Here is a 16,826-nt window from a genome sequence, read left to right as displayed (position 1 = left end):
CCAACCACTCTTTTAGGTCAGTCAGGTCAGCTGGCTTCTGCAGGCATTGCTGACTGTAAATGTTCCCCACAAAACATGAAAACATAAACATGACTGCATAATATTGATTGTAGTACTTTTAAAGTTTGATTTCATACAGTAGAAGCAATAAGTTTACATGCACTGATTGAAAACATATCCACATTTTTTCACTGTTTGAAGTTGAAGCAGACCAAACAGCTCTTGTTTTATGTCAGTTAAAACGACCAATCGTTTCGCTCAGGAAGGAGACTGTTCTGTGTGAGTTATAAACATTTTGGTCCAAAATGTGCAGATAGGTCCAGAACAAAAACCAAAGATCTTGTGAAGAAGCTGCTGAAGCTGGTAAGACAGAATCATTATTCACAGTGAAACTGTCCTGCACCAAACAGGTACAGGACAGAGAGGAAGAATCCATTACTCCAAAAGAAACAGCAAAAAACCAGACTGCAGTTTGCAAATGTCCACAGGGACAAAGACCTTCAATTTATGAAATGGGTATTTTGATAACAGGATAACAGGCTAAAGATGAAACAAGACAAACAAAAAAAGCATTATTTGAAAAAGGATTATGATGCACTACACATGGGGCTATTTCCAAAACTGTACAACTGTCATAGGCTATGGTTATAGGCGATCCTTTAACAGAATCCAAAAAAAGTTTGTTGTCACCTCTCATGACTTGAGAGAAATTAATTCCTGAAAATTAGATCCTGGATCAGCGTTAGAGGTACTCTGAGAGGTACTAATCAAAAGTACAATTAAGAAATATTTGTTTTTCCTAATTTTAGGAAACTTCAAACTTCATTGATATAAATAAGTGAAGTTTATTTCAGCAACAAGGCAGTTCAAAGTTCTTCACATGATATAATCAGGAATAAGAATAAGAAGTCATAAAATGTTTAATATGATGGTTAATTCCTTTGATGCTTTGTACGGTATAACTTTGGACATGTATCAATACTTCAATAAAGATTTTGAAAAAAAAAAAAAACAAACCCAGTTGTGTACTGTATTGTACGGAGCCCCCTAGGGGACATGGGGAATTTTTTTTCTTTTGCGTTCCCTCGCAATACTTTTGCGTTACCTCGCAAAACTTTTGCGTTACCTCGCAAAACTTTTGCGTTCCCTCGCAATACTGTACTGGTCAGTTATGCAGCATAATTGAACACTGTAAGCCTTTCTTACGGTGGGCGCCGTACTTTATGCTTTAATATAAGGTTATGTGAGGTATTTCCATGAATGTTAGTATCTTTTTGTGAAATATCTGAAGTTTTATATCTTTCTTTAGGATAGAAAGGCGCCACAAACCTACGATATAAACAGAAACTTTCCGTAAGTAGGAAAGAAATAAAAATACATCCTAATTTGGACTATTTCTGAGTTATTATCGCGGGTAATAAATCATCTGACAGTTTTGATTGTGTCTCTGTTGTGTTCGTAGTCTGAATGGTTTAAAGAGCTGCTTTCAGTGCCGCTCCATCTTAGCCTTAACAGACATAAACATACAGTAAAAAATCGATTTTCAATTTGTTTTTTGCACCAAACAGTTAATAATAATAAACAAGTTTTCACTGAGGCTCTGTAAGAGTCATATGAATGAAAAAAGTAATTATTGATATGACAGGAGCAGGCGGCTTTGACACTTAGTGTGTCGACGTGGGAGTGACGTCACCAGGTATGAATGGGAAGGATACTGGCTTTGTGTGTATTAGGAAGCGGGTGAGCGGGGCGGTCAGTCCTTGCAAAGTTTGGAGCATGATCATCAAAATGGAATAAATCGATAATTGTGACAGAACAAAGAAAAGGTTTGGAGTTGATTGATACACAGACAGATGAGATTCCCCGAGTTAACCCAGTGCGGCCCTTTACCATCATTACTTTGTTGTGTTTTTAATAATAAAAACTTGTTAATAATAAAAACTGTTTGGTGCAAAAAACAAATTGAAAATCGATTTTTTCCTGCATGTTTATGTCTGTTAAGGCGAAGATGGAGCGGCACTGAAAGCAGCTCTTTAAACCATTCAGACTACGAACACAACAGAGACACAATCAAAACTGTCAGATGACTTATTACCCGCGATAATAACTCAGAAATAGTCCAAATTAGGATGTATTTTTATTTCTTTCCTACTTACGGAAAGTTTCTGTTTATATCGTAGGTTTGTGGCGCCTTTCTATCCTAAAGAAAGATATAAAACTTCAGATATTTCACAAAAAGATACTAACATTCATGGAAAAACCTCACATAACCTTATATTAAAGCATAAAGTACGGCACCCTCCGTAAGAAAGGCTTACAGTGTTCAATTATGCTGCATAACTGACCAGTACAGTATTGCGAGGGAACGCAAAAGTTTTGCGAGGTAACGCAAAAGGTTTTGCGAGAGAACGCAAAAGTTTTGCGAGGGAACGCAAAAGTTTTGCGTGGTAACGCAAAAGAAAAAAAAATCCCCATGTCCCCTAGAGGGCTCCGTAGTATTGCCATCTATCGCCCTCTCGTGGAGACAATTCTTCACACGTGATCGGTCACGTGCTGGTCCAGAGAAAGGAGAAGTTTTCCTGCCAGCAGCCCGGTGGAAGTGTCCCAGCAGAGCAGGTTGGCCTGGGCCTGGAGGTGAGGACTCTGCTGCCGGGTCCCCTCACACATCTGTCGGTAAAAATGTCAGCCAGGAACCCCGGAACTGACCTCGGTAAGTCAAACACTCCCAGTCCGGCTACGACTTTCTCATAAACACGTGTCTGTATAGAGTTGTCATATAAACCGAGCTTTCGGTCCTAATTCTGAGGTTCTCAATCTGTGGTGTAATATTAGAATGTTAAATAAATTAGCGACGTGAGAGTTAAGTGAAGAAGTGTGAGCATTCCAGTTTAATGAGTAACAGCGGGTCAGTAACCTGCAGGATGACAGCTCTAAACGTTTTTTCTCACCATGCAGAGTGTACATTTAGATTTATTTTCTGAACCGGATATTTGAAAATAATAATAATAAAACAGTTTTTAAAGTAAAATGTAAACAAACTGATGCCAGTAGTAATCTTTCTTTCTTGCCTGCAGACCTAGAATGGTTGTCCAAAGTGAGGGTGAACACTCAGGCTGTGCTGAAGAGGGCTCAGCACATCCAAGGCCTGAAGCTCCCTAAGAAGCAGTGGCAGGTTAGTTTTTCCATAATGCATGCTGTGCTGTAAGTGTTCAGAAGCTCTTCAGTTCCCGTGTTCACCATGCAGACGGCCTGGCTGTTGAAGGCGGCTTCCTTCATCGATTTGACGACGCTAGCTGGAGATGACACGCCTTCCAACGTTCATCGCCTGTGTGTGAAAGCCATCCAGCCGGTCAGATACGACCTGCTCAGGAGGATGGAAATGCATGACAAAGGTTTGCTTTGCTCAGCGCATCAAGATCACCAACAGTATTCACTCATCTGCCTTCACATGTATAGAAACTTGAGTGGCATCCCATCCTTAATCTGTAGGGATTAATATGACATCAGCCCCCTATGCTGGTATAACAGTTGCAGCTCTAGTGGAAAGGATTTCCAGCAGGGTTGGGTGTGTTTTCATGGGAACTCTTTGACTGTTTATTTGTGAGGTCAGATGCTGATGTAGGACAAGAAGGCCTGCTATAAAGTCTGTGTTTGTCTAAGTGTTTTCAGGCTGAGCTCAGGACTCTGTGCAGACCTCTTAAGTTTTTTCACACTCAACTATCTCATCTAACATATAAACATATAGTTTGGTTGAATATTTTCATAAAAAATAAAAAATATATGTTATAGCCTACACACATTCAGAGGGAGGTTTGCTGACTGTCAGCTGTCCAGCCATAAACACTACTTGCTAAAGGAAGCAGCTGTTCAGAATGCTGAGTCCACTTTTAAAAGATACACAGCAGCAGACCTGTAGGCTGTAGATGATGACGGGTCTGGTCATGTATCAGTTCAGCCTGCAGAGGGAGCCACAGCCCGGTTTATCAGCCTAACTGGGTCTCTTGATGTGATCCAGGGTTAACCACAGCAGCAGTGTGTGTGTATCCCTCTCGGGTGGCCGATGCTGTCAGATCACTAAAGGCAGCTAACTCCAGCCTGCCTGTTGCCTCAGGTGAGTCTCCTGGAATCTTTTTACACTTGCTCTGTACAGGTTAAAGGTCGTGGATGTAAGTGTGTGTGTGCGTGTGTGTTTCCGCTCCTTCCTAGTTGCCACTGGTTTTCCTACGGGGCAGACGCCCCTGGAGACCCGACTGCAGGAGGTCTGTATGGCGGTGAGAGACGGCGCTACAGAGATTGATATCGTCATCAACAGGACGCTGGCTCTGACAGGACAATGGGAAGGTAGGCTGCATCAGAGCTGCCTTAGCCCAGAAAAACATTCTGCAGTGTGCAGTGTGATAAACTTCAGGTCCAACCAGGCTGAGAGAGCGGCCATCAACAAAACCACTCCACAAGATTAAAAACAGAAGCAGCTTATATATAAAGTGAGTCTGAAAAGAGCAAATTCAACAAAGGAAGTAAGTGGTGTGTCCTTTTTGTGCTCAGGAGAGTTCGCTGTTAGAAATGCAACAAGAACTTTCTAGAATTGGAGCAGATCTCTTCCGTTAGTTCTCACTTGTTCACTTTCTAGATTTTCTTCATGTTTTTTTGCATGTTTGGACAGTCCATCTGGATACTGTGCAGATGGAATGATTTTTGCTCTTATTTGTTCAGGATCACCCTCTGCTTCTTGCTTTACTCTAAATATTTGACCATTCTGACAGAGTGCAAAGTAACAAAAGTCAGTTGTTACCCTGACAAGGAGGGTCAGAGGAACGTCCCAGTTCCTGATGTTATGGAGGAACTGGGACTCTTGTTGGAAAGTCTTTGAGTACTGTTGTTTGGCCGTTCTCTCTTACTGAACCTATACTATAGTGTAAATGTAGCCTAAGTCAGGGTTTTTCTGTTTCACACACAGTACCCGGTTAGCTAGTGTGTGTTGTTTCCAGCATGTTGTGGTGTGGATCTAGAACCAGGCGGTGGTTTATGCATTGTTCCAGCACATCTTCTTCCACAGTGTTTTAGCGTGTGTCTGAAGGTAAGGGTCCCTTTTAAACACAGTGCCTGAAAAATCAGCAGCTTGTGTCAACAGAAGTGGGGGAAAAGGTCCACCAGCATGATAGCTGTGATGTTCAGGAGCTCTTCTCTAGCGTAAGATCTCCCAGAACTGTGGAAATTCATAAGACTAAAGGAGGAAGCCTTATCAGTAGTCTGTCTCTTCTGTCTCTGCAGCCATGTACAGAGAGATTGTCCAGTTTCGAGAGGCCTGTGGTGACGCCCACATGAAGACCATTCTGGCTACTGGAGACCTGGGAACCTTCACCAACATCTACAAAGCCAGCATGGTGGCCATGATGGCGGGTTAGTCCCACAACACAATTTTCTTTGTAATTGTGAAGATGACAATTAGTCTGTTGTTATGAAAATGCTGCAAAAAAGACATTTATTACTCAAAAAACACTGGAGCTCAGTCACCTGATTCCCAATGACGATTTTACCTAAAAATTCAGATTTATGTGTCAACTGAAATATATTCAGCAAACTTGGTGTAGGAGAGAAAATCGGTTATTGTGTGTGGATAATTCAGAGTTTATTAACAAACACCAAAATGTATTAATCATAAGTTATGAACCATTTTTGGGAATTGCAGAAGGTTCTCTCTGATACTCCGGCTTCCTGCCACAGTCTGAAACATGACTGCTGCGTTAGTCTCATTCATAAGGCGACTTCTCAAGGTTAAGGTTGATTTGATTAAGGGTATGACAGTGAATTTGTGCTGAAAGTCTTTTTCATACTAATTTTGACTCCATAATTATGCACTCCATTGTGATGCTGTCATATTGTGATTGTAACATTATAAAATGTGAGAAAGTTTAAGCAAAATGAATTCAGCAGAACTGAAACGTTTGGACTCGCCCGATCTCTGCTTAGCTAACCATCACATGATGAGCTGATTACAGAACCAAATTATCAGGGACTCCGTTAGATAGAGCTCATTATTTTAATGCATTGCTTTTGTCACCTCACTCGCTTCTTAATCTGCCACTGTTCCTATAAATTGAACATGAGATTCCTGAAATTAAATGATAATTTAACCTATTAATCTGTGATGTCTATTTAACTCTACTGTCCTCTCCTAGTATTCTTGTGCCCACCTAAATGAATGGACCTTTCACCCCCCACCCCCCACCCCCCCTTTACTCCCACACACACATTTAATACCCATTAGCCATTATCTGGTAATTAAGATTCCTCATAACGAATCTCTAAGAATATTCCAGATTGAGAAAAGCGAATGAAGGCTACAGAAAAAAGACCTGAATGGAAAAAGAATTTGCGGAACACGCCTTTAATGATCTAGGAAATGTTTAACTTGTTCTGCTCAGCAGCAGCCAGATGAACGCTCATTATAAATCAGGGTGAACGAAGATGGAGAACATTTTGTGTGCTGCTTGCAGTTTGTGAGGATCTATTAGAGAATCATTTTATCATCTATTTTTAGCAGGAAAGCCGATAAAACACAAATTGTGAAGGAGGACATAAAAAGTCTGAGCATGGGGATATTTTTAATTCATGAACATGTAGATATCGTCTGTCAGCCGAGAGCAGATGTTCATGTCTGCCTGCTCACTGCTGGACGTCCTGCACACCTTAAGCTGTGCAGAGGCTGGCAGACCAGTCACTGCTGGAGCTACACTGGAAGGAGCTACTTCAGGGTCTACAGTTGTTTGCCATTTGCACCGGTCCAAAACAAAACCGGAGTTAAGTGAGCATGATGGCCTTTTAAAGCGTGAATAAGATGAATATTTAATCCTCACTTCCAAGCACATATTAATCTCATGAATCAGCTGGAATATTATGAAGAGCCTGTAAATAAACATGAAGCCAGCAGCTGACTGCAGTGTAGCAGAAGCAGCAGTGGTTTATTATCTTAATGCTGACTGTCATTGTTGATCCCAATAGGTTCAGACTTTATCAAGACCTCTACAGGGAAGGAGGCCGTCAATGCTACTTATCCTGTTGCCATAGTGATGGTGAGAGCTATCCGTGACTACTTCTTGCGCACCGGCCACAAGGTAGAGTACTGCCTGTTGTTATGGATCTGTATGTAGAGTTTACTGTATACAAAGTAAGAATCACATGTAAATGTATAAAAACTCCTTGATGGAAGAGGGTTAAGATTGTTTACTTGTTGAAATAAAGATGTACTAATTCTCCTGTAACTCAAACATCTGGAAGAAACGTTTTGGCTTGCGTCAGCCTGAACATGGTGTCCCTTCAGTCAAACACGGGGGTGGCTGCGTTATTCTGTGGGATGTTTTTCTTCAGCAGAGATGGGGGGAGATGGATGAGGCAAACATCAATTTCCCCACTCAGGGATTAATAAAGAACCAATCTGAAAGGGGTGCAAAAGGTTTGGATCAGCTGGACAACAAGCTGCATTATGACGGTCCATATCAAACCATGTTCATATTAGAATCACCGCTGGATAGGGTTCATGTTATCAAAGTTCTTCCAGACTAAGCAAGTGAGAGTAACTGGTGCTTACATTTCACCTTAATCTATAAATGAAGTCAGAGAAAAGAATAAGTGGAGAAACTGATCTTACATGTGGATTTAAAAAATGTTTGTATCATTTTGTAAGCATATGTCATGGTTTAAAGATGAAAGGTATGCAGTAAATGTTTGTGGGGTTCTGTAGTGATATATTTCTGAGCTTTGTGTGTGCGTGTTCCTCCAGGTGGGCTTTAAGCCAGCAGGGGGAATCCGGACAGCCCAGGAAGCCCTGGTGTGGCTCACACTGATCAAAGAAGAACTTGGTAACGATTGGCTCCACCCACATCTGTTTCGCCTGGGAGCTAGCAGCCTATTGGCTGACATCGAGAGACAGGTGAGAATTTAAATCACATCGTTACTACATGCTTGCTTCACATTTCCAACATTTGTGCAACTTGTGCAGGTGTACCACCATGTGACGGGGCAGTATGCAGCTTATCATGAGCTGCCCATGGCCTGAACACTAACATGTGCTTCAGAAATTATAAAGGAAACATCCAGTCATGTCTGTTTTTAATTCAAGACCAGTGTTTTTTAGACAATAACTTGTGATGAGTTACCAAAACTTAATAAATCTTTAATTTTAGTTCTGAGCTCTGGTGATTATTTCCATCTTTTTTTAAAGAAGCTGTATGTTGTCGTGTAAAACAACCTGATCAGATTGTTTTCTTCCATGCAGAATGCAACCCTCTTATATAGTAAATCCAGAATATGTAGCAGATATAGACAAACAAATAGTGACTTGTGTTCCATTTTTAACCTATTTATGTATATGCCTTGAAAGTTAGTATTAATTTAAAGCCATAATAACTGCTGTGATCAGACACCGGCTCCTCCTGAACCCACTGGACTCGGAACATGGAGATTGAGAATGAAATTTACCAGATGGAAAAATAATGTTTGCTCTGGTTACAGATGAACAAATGATAAAAATGTGGTCAAAATTAATAGAGTTTATATTTATACTAACCAAATTAATGTCAATGTTAAGGAAAAGCATTTGGAATTATTAGCATTTTTCTGTAGTTATGAGGACTAAATCTCTTGGCAATTTATTCTGTATCAATGCATTATACTTATAATAGGTTTGCTTTAAAAAAAGGCAAAAAGAAATGGAAGGATTGGCCATTGGTCACATACTGGTCAGAGACCATCAGGTAACTTCTAACTTGATGTCATTTTTTTGAGGTTTCAAGATAAAAATGGACAAAAAAAACCCATTAAGCCCAAACTTATTGATACCTGTTATGGTTAATTGTAATCTGTTCATTTTACTCACACTTCTTCAGCTAACACAGGTAGATCTAAAAAAAGATTTTGTGAAAAGTCCAATATGTTTTGTTAATTTCTGAGAGAAGAACGTGCATATTTTTGATAAAGTGCAAAGAAATAAAATGACATCTGACTTGTTTAATGTTTATTAGGACACTCAAAGACTCTTTACAATAAAATCAGCCCATTCCCTCTCACACACATTCATTTGCTGATGAAAAATATTGGTATTCATTTTACATTATTCTTGTCTTTTAGAGATGTCTGTATCATTTCCTAACAAACTTTTTGTTTGAATGAAAATCATTTTACATCTTAAATCTACATGGGGTATGAATACATTTGGGCTTATCTCTGGTTGGTCCACACAGGCCTTCAGCTAACTCTCAAGCTAACGCTGTTTTAATAAGTTTTAATTCATTCAGTAGTTTTTTGGACCATCACACATGGCAGCAATTTATGGCAATTTTTTGTTACCATCAATGCTTTGTAATAAAGAAACTAAATAGATGAGTAAGAGTTCAGCCCTTCTGTTCTTCCCATTAAATACACAAATCATAATCTTTCCTCTTAAGATTAAAATGTTCCTTTTTTTATTTTGAAAGACTTTTAGTCTTGCTATGCAGCAGTTTTAAATTCAAAAATTATTTAATTGTGTATTTAATATGACAATTTATATAAGAGGTTAAAATATAAATGAGCTACTCAACAACCACAGCACTTAAACCACTGAGTTCAGGAGTTCCTTACAGAGATAAATTATCTTGATAAATTTCGGATAAAAACACTTTATTCCAATAGTTTCACTTCTCTGAGGTGTCAGAATGATCTAACGTTTAACCTGGAGAGGATTTTAAAGCTCAAAGCAGCACATTAAAATCTAAAAAAAGGTGATCCTGTAGGAGCCAGCTGTGCCTGATGAAAAATGGACAACGCTCTGTCTCCCTCGAGTTTGCTCTATTTATTAATTGGTATGAGTTCTAAATCTGGTCTTGAGGACTCTGTATGATGAAAGATCTAAAACGGATATAGGAATATTTTAATCAAAGGGCTGAAAGATTTCTCATTTTTTCAGTCCCTCTCATTAATTTACAATCACAGCACGTTGGTAAACTAAAACACCAGGATTGTAATTAGGTTTTTTAAAAAACACCACTGTGTAGAACCCAAATCCTTGAAATTTCTTTGCAGATAACAAAAACAGGGACATTTCCCCTGCCATTTGCCCCTAAAACAGGAAAAAAACAGATGAGTTTGTGAGAATGACTGAGACTTTAAGAAAAATGATCAAATCAACAGAGAGACAAACTACTATGGATAAAAAAATAAAGAATTAAATGGGGTACATTAATTACATGGAAACTGTTACTAATCCACATGCAGGTTGATTCTAACTGTTCTCACATGTTTGTCAGATCATTATGTGTGTTAGTCTATAGACTGATATAGACTAATACATTATCACTATAGTGATATCTGTGTTTGACCTGCCCTGCATTCTGGATCTGTGAACTTTTTTCCTGGATAACTCGGCAGCACTCTCAGGGTTCTTTTGTCTGTTAAAAATCAAAGTAATCTATTTTTATCTGAGGACTGAATGTTTTGGTTTTAATCATCACCTCCTGACAGCAGTGTGAGGAAACATCCTGGGTGGGTCTGGCACTGTTTGTCACAGAAGGCTAAGAGAGATCCTCCCTCAGCCAGTGAGCTGTAAAATGGCAAGATGGTCAAAGAAATGAGAGACCTTGTGATTTGAAGGAGCCTGAAAAATGATCTATGAAGCTTTACCTGTTTCCAGGGATGGGACACAACGGTGACTAAAGGCTGCATACAGCAGCCTTCACGGTAACTTCACTTTGCCATTTCCAGTGACCGGCCGTGGGTTTCACTCCTCTTAGCAGCCAGTCACCTTCATGTAGATGAATGCATTGTTCATTATCCGGCCTCTGGAATACAGAAGGTTATTAATGTCATTTGATCCAAAATGAAGGCAGTCTCCTCAAATTGTGACTAAAAATGACTTTCTGTCAGTCACTTGGAGTCCATGTCAGCAGTTATTGGTCAACAGGTGGGATGTACATGACATGAAAAACAGAAATAGACTTTATATAGTTTTCTACATATGTGCAACAGTGAAAGTGGTAAATTCCTGATTCATAAGGATTATGGATTTATTATGTTTAGGAAAAATTTAATCTTTGTTAAAAATCCACAACATGCTAAGAAATCAGAAATGAGTGTTGATAATTTGAAGTTTACAAATGAACTCAGTGTTTCTCAAACACCGGGAGCCCTCCGGGGTGCAGCACGGGGTCTTTGGAATGCCAAAGGGAAGCTGAGAAAAATAAATAAATAAATAAAAAAATCTAATAACTATTTTCATAATTTATAACTATTTTTTATTATAAAATGTAATCTGTTTTTCATTCAGTACTGAAAAATATATATGAAACTAATGTATTAAAATGTCACGTTCATCTTTCTGATTGGCTGCCAGTCATATTCATCCAGATGCTTTGCTCCACAAGCTCTGAGCAAAGCAGCTGAAATGAATCTGTGTTGAAACCATGTGGTGGAAAGACAACGTTTAAAAAGCATGTGCCTGTTATCCAACTGTTCTCAACCCGAGTGACATGCTGCATTAGTTGTCTCCAAAAACAGAGAACATGTGTTCTGGTCCTGGCTTCAAAGCTGTCACTCCAGTCTGCTCTGCCTGGGTTCAGGAACATTTTCATTCCAGGCCACAAAAATTCATTCTAAGCTATCTAAAGACAGAGTAAGTCAAATCTGAATATAATTTAATGTTAGCTGCACGCTTTGAAAGATATAAAGATAATAGATGAAATAGGACTATTTATTTATTTTGCGGGAAAAAGCTTATTAATCACTGACTTCATTCTCAAACACAACCAGTGGAGCAGGGCTTGTTAACGCCGCTCCTCCTAGTGAACCTGGAACACATAGAACAACAGATGATGTTTATGACAAAACAGAAGACCTGCAGCATGTTGCTTTTTTCACTGAAGCAGGATATAACTTATTATAATAATATACATTATAAAACTGCAAATGAGATGATTGTGTGCTGTGACACATTTTAAAGCTAAAATGAAATGACAAACACAATTTCTGTCAGAAAAATAATCTTTTCATTGTGCAAAAATAAACTTCTTCTGTATTTTTGAAAGGAACAGGAGTTATTACTCTGAAATAACAAAAAAAACAGACAAAAAAAGCTATGGTTTTAATCAAGGGTTGCACCACAGCATGCTACAAAGCCTCAGGGTCCACAAGGTCCTACGGTAGCCTGGTGAAAGCCTCTCTGAAAAGGCAAGGGGGGAAAAGATCACCAGGGAAACCAGAAAGTTTAATCTGATCAATAAAGAGATTCAGAACTGTTAAGAGACAATGGCTGAAACTGGCTGAAGGCAGCAGAGCAGGAGCCTGAAACAGAAGACTCTGCTGTCTGGAGTGTTGCCTGCTGGACCTGGCTGTGGTGGCTGAGGAGACTGCCTGACTGAAAGTTGGTGTATTTAGCATAATGCCTTACAGTTTCCTTGAAACATTTAGAGCAGAGGAATTGGGACCTTTTTATTCGCTTTTTGTCACTTTACAAAGATTACTGAAGAAGTTTGACAATGACAGAATTAGAACAGGGGTTCTCTCAGCTACATCGACACCACAGGGAACATGGCACACACGAGTCAGAAACAAAGTTTACTTTTGTTGTCGTTTGGAAGAATGGGGCCACATGAAAACTAATGCCACCAAGAGAAATGTGAAGAGAACCTCCTCATCTTTGAAATGGAACCTTGGAAAACTTCAATAGCAGCAGATGTCTTATGATCACCCTGTAGGGCTTTAGGGAATATATAATTCAGTAGCAGAAGAAAGTTTGCTTCTGGTTTCATTCTTCCTCCACTGTTTCTACAGCAGACAGCTGTCACTGGAAAAAACTCTTTTTGTCTTGTCTTGTTTGATATTTTGAAGATAGTTACAATTTGGTTGAATACAGAGATGTAGTTACATTTTTTTTTTTTTTTTAAAGAGCATTGATGTTAACCCAAAAGCAGTTTCACTCCAGAACTATTTAATAAATAAAACAGTAAGATCTCCATAGGTAAGGGGAATGCACTTATCTAGAATCAGCACCTTGAAGGTTGGAATATCAATTCACACAAACTGTCTTGTTCTGCTCTCTGCATACAGAAGAGGTTCACAGTCACTGGATAAAATGACCATTTTTTTGTTTTTTGTCTTTTAATGAAGCTAAAAATTCCTGTTTTTATTTAGTTCAGGGTTATCAGTCCTCAGTCTGCTTCATGTTGTGGTTCAGGATGTCAGTGCTGACGGGCCATCATCTGTTCCTGCTTCGCTGACCTGCTGGAAGAAGACGTGTTTCACTGACGACATTGACTCTCTCTTACCAACTTCATTCATTGTTTTCTTTTAAGTAGCAATTGGGCTAGATTATTATTTGATTAGTTGTCACCTGATAACTGGTAGATGAGAAGACAATTGAGGAATGAATGCCATTATTATTTTTTGGAAAATGAAAAGTGAGCTCATCAGTATGCAAGTAATGTTTAGGATGTCATAAAAAAATTGGATTTCACTCACCAAAGAAATACCAAGAGTCATGAGCATTAAATATTAATATTTAAAGGTCATGGATTTAATGATCCTTCATAAAAAGAAATATGGAAAGAGCCACGCTGAGCCTGGATCAGATCTGATCAGACGTTAGCTGGATTTAAAATGGATGCTGGATAGACGACCTGAATGGAGCCACGGAGAGCCTGGTGCATGTCAACAATGACAGAAATATTATGAGCTGTTACAGCTACTGAGGCAGAGAGCAAAATTTATCCAGAACAGAAGCCAGAAGTCACTTCTGAGTGAACTGAGCAACATTCATACCCCAGTATGAATGCTCCATGCTGCTTCCCTCCTGAACTCAGCCTCACACCTGCTTCCTCTTCCTCATGCAGCTGCTCAGCATGACGAGGGTCAGAACAATTCAGTCATCTGTGTTCCAAACTGAAAGATGCAGTGATTAGATGTTTTACCATTTTTATTGCTTTTACAAATACAACAGTGTTACAACAACCCCTGTAGAGTAGAATAGAATAGAATAGAATAGAATAGAATAGAATAGAATAGAATAGAATAGAATGTTCCTCAGTCTAACTCAATTGTTGTTTATTAATTACTCGTACTCATACACAGCCATGGGATCATCATTTGATGGGCGTACTAATCTTATTGTATGTATACTTCAGGAATGAAACAAGAAAAAAAACATCCTCAAACATTTCTCTCTGAAGTCACCTCGACTTAATGCCAGAAAATAACAACAGAACCTGTCGTCGCCGTACCAACGGTGAATGTTCATATCTCCTTGCATTCTATGTGGCAAACTGAGGCTGAGAGAGACCGAGTGTCCATGTGCAAACATTTATGAAAGGTTCAATGCAGCAATTTTCTCTGCATGCTTGACTTTGAAAACTGAGACCTAATGGCCACGATGGGCATCTGTTAAATGTTACTCTGCTGCATCAAAGAGAAGTCTAATAAACCAAAAAACTTTCCCTGACTGTGGAATTCAGACTTGCCTCATTATTAATTTCATGCATCTTTTCCGTGCTGGGAAAAAACATGAAACATATTGATCAGTAACTCGTTGAATGTTTCCTCTGAATGGAATCATTTCATTGTGGTGTTAGGGGCTGAGTGGTGTGTTGTCAACATGACATACCAGGCATCAACGTTAGAATGCCTGCCAGTCTTAATGAACTTGGAATGGTTTAGAAAGAGTGTTCCCAAATTCTTCCACAGTCCTGTGAGACTAACTGTGAAGAAAGCTTGATAAGCAGAGATGATTGCCGCCAAGCAATCTTTAAAAACAAAAGACTCCTATATACAAACCCACGCTGAGTCAGAAGTTGGACAACTTCTCCTCTGTCCCGATGCAGCTCCAAACATCACATTCATAAGGTTTCAAATCTAACATATTTTATTAGATTTGATCGGTGATCCATCTTCACTCAGGTAGTGAACCCCACAACAAAGAAAACCTCAATAAATTAGAATATATTGAAAAAGTTCTATATTTTTTGTCTCTCATTTCAGAAAGTGAAACTTGTTTACAATAGAGTGAAATATTTCAAGCCTTTAATTTTGATGATTACAGATTACAGATAATGAATAATGGCTATGAATATAAATAATTGATTTGGGCAATTATTCATTAAACTAATAATTTAGATCAAAACCTCTAATAAAACACAGATCCACAAATAAAAGTATGCATGACTATTAAAACAGCACATCCTGTGTTTTCAGCTAACATGTCCAGAGAAAAAGAAATGATGATAGAAATAAATGATTACAAAAAGAAATAATTTATTTCTATTTATAATTGTTCGATCAGGTCAGTTCTGAGCATCTCGATTTCTGAAGCGTTTGGTTTTCTCCAGCTGAACAGCAGGTTATCGGACAGTTAGCTGAACTTCAGCCACAGTTAGTTTGATCAGAGTATCATTGAACTGGTTAATCAGAACTCCTCTACAGTCTTGTGCATGGATGATTTACTCGTTATTACTGGAACATTGCTGGTTTTTATTCAGCCGTTCAGACAGCTGTAGTATTCAGGAACATTACTCCCATCTCTTTGAAAGCTCCAAGATGAATCTCAGCATTGGTTTGTGTTTTTCCCCTGCAAGGGGAGCAGGGAGTCTGTGGAGCCAACACAGACTTCAGGGTCAACTGGAACATGAATGATACTGCTAATGATGTGTAACTTGCTGCTAATGGCTTTTCTAAGTGCTTCTGTAAACTGTCAGCCTTTTAGTGGGCTCCAGCAGGCAAGGCTAATTTAACATTATCAAAGAGTTTTTCTTTACCATGACCAACACTATAACATCATATTTTCTTGTTTTGATGTCTGAACATTTTCATTTTCCAAATCTTTTTTTTCCCTCTACAAAACAAATTTATAAATTTTTCTACTTCACATTCTCTAAGTTTTCTCCGCCTTCTTTTTACATACCCTTTCATTTGCGAGATTGTCAGTTATCTTGTTTTTAGATGTGCTAAATTTAATTTCTGTATCATATTGACCACTACAAGTACTTTGTAGTATAGCTTTGTGAGTATTTTTATTTATAAAAACCTTTCAATGGCAATTCTTGGTCAACACATAAATTATGAACCTGATTGCAGAGAAAACCATTATGTTCAGTAGACATTAATATCTGTCAGTCAAGTGGAAAAAAATTCCAGTTGTGCGAAACTGAGAGGATTAAACTGACAAATCTTCTATCAAGCAATAACACACAGCTTGGACAAAAGAGAACTCATCCTATGGCTCAGTTAGTTTCTTTAATTAGATCTCCAATTAAGAAATAACAAAAAGCTTTCAATAGCATTAAATAGATCAAACACTTTCCCTCTCCTCTTTGTGTGGAACACAAAGAAATTCAATTAGCTTAATTAGCTTGGGTATTTTGCTCTTAATACAATTTAAGAATTACTTTCAACAAGTTGACAGTAAAACACCAATCAGACTAGAGCAGTAGCGATTTGTTCCTCATGTACTGTTTGAAACAAAGATCAAGCTACAGTCAGCAGGTTAGAACTGAGTTAAGTAGCAGTAAGGACCAGTCCAGTTTAGGTGTAACAACAAATCAGCCATGGGAATGCAAATGACTGGATTTACAGGCAGCAGAGGTTATAATGGCAGCAGTTCTAGTGTGATCAGACACTCTGGAGTTTTAGGGTAAGCTCTGTCAAACTTCATCAGGTGCAGGTCATTATGTTCCTAGAACTTAACTGGTGCTAGAACCCACTAAACAGCAGTTCTACTTATTTCTAAAACACTGTCTGTCCCAGAGCTCAGAGCTGAGCCAGAGGACAGAGCTGCTGCTGTTAGGAGCTGCAGCAGCTAGAGGGTTAGA

The 16,826-nt window shown here is 38.8% G+C and overlaps 2 protein-coding genes across 3 annotated transcripts in view; one reads left to right on the top strand and one right to left on the bottom strand.

Moving 5' to 3' along the window:
- Positions 1–2,499: 2,499 nt before the first annotated feature.
- On the top strand, positions 2,500–8,182 carry dera (deoxyribose-phosphate aldolase (putative)). Its single transcript, XM_032590058.1, has 9 exons — positions 2,500–2,710; positions 3,075–3,172; positions 3,245–3,392; positions 4,016–4,111; positions 4,207–4,341; positions 5,272–5,400; positions 7,003–7,115; positions 7,781–7,930; positions 8,000–8,182. The coding sequence occupies exons 1-9, from the start codon at positions 2,680–2,682 to the stop codon at positions 8,054–8,056; spliced, it is 957 nt and encodes a 318-aa protein (XP_032445949.1). The 5' UTR covers positions 2,500–2,679; the 3' UTR covers positions 8,057–8,182.
- An 8,050-nt stretch (positions 8,183–16,232) lies between these two features.
- The window catches only part of lmo3 (LIM domain only 3), a 41,251-nt gene continuing 40,657 nt past the window's right edge, over positions 16,233–16,826 (bottom strand). For both annotated transcript variants that reach the window (XM_032589905.1, XM_032589904.1), the window contains exon 5: positions 16,233–16,813. The gene's annotated coding sequence lies outside the window, so the exon portion shown is untranslated. The remainder of the gene's footprint in view (positions 16,814–16,826) is intronic.

Source organism: Xiphophorus hellerii, chromosome 17 (genome assembly GCF_003331165.1).
Source record: "Xiphophorus hellerii strain 12219 chromosome 17, Xiphophorus_hellerii-4.1, whole genome shotgun sequence".
Taxonomy (NCBI): domain Eukaryota; kingdom Metazoa; phylum Chordata; class Actinopteri; order Cyprinodontiformes; family Poeciliidae; genus Xiphophorus; species Xiphophorus hellerii.
This window is presented reverse-complemented; position numbering and strand designations above follow the sequence as displayed.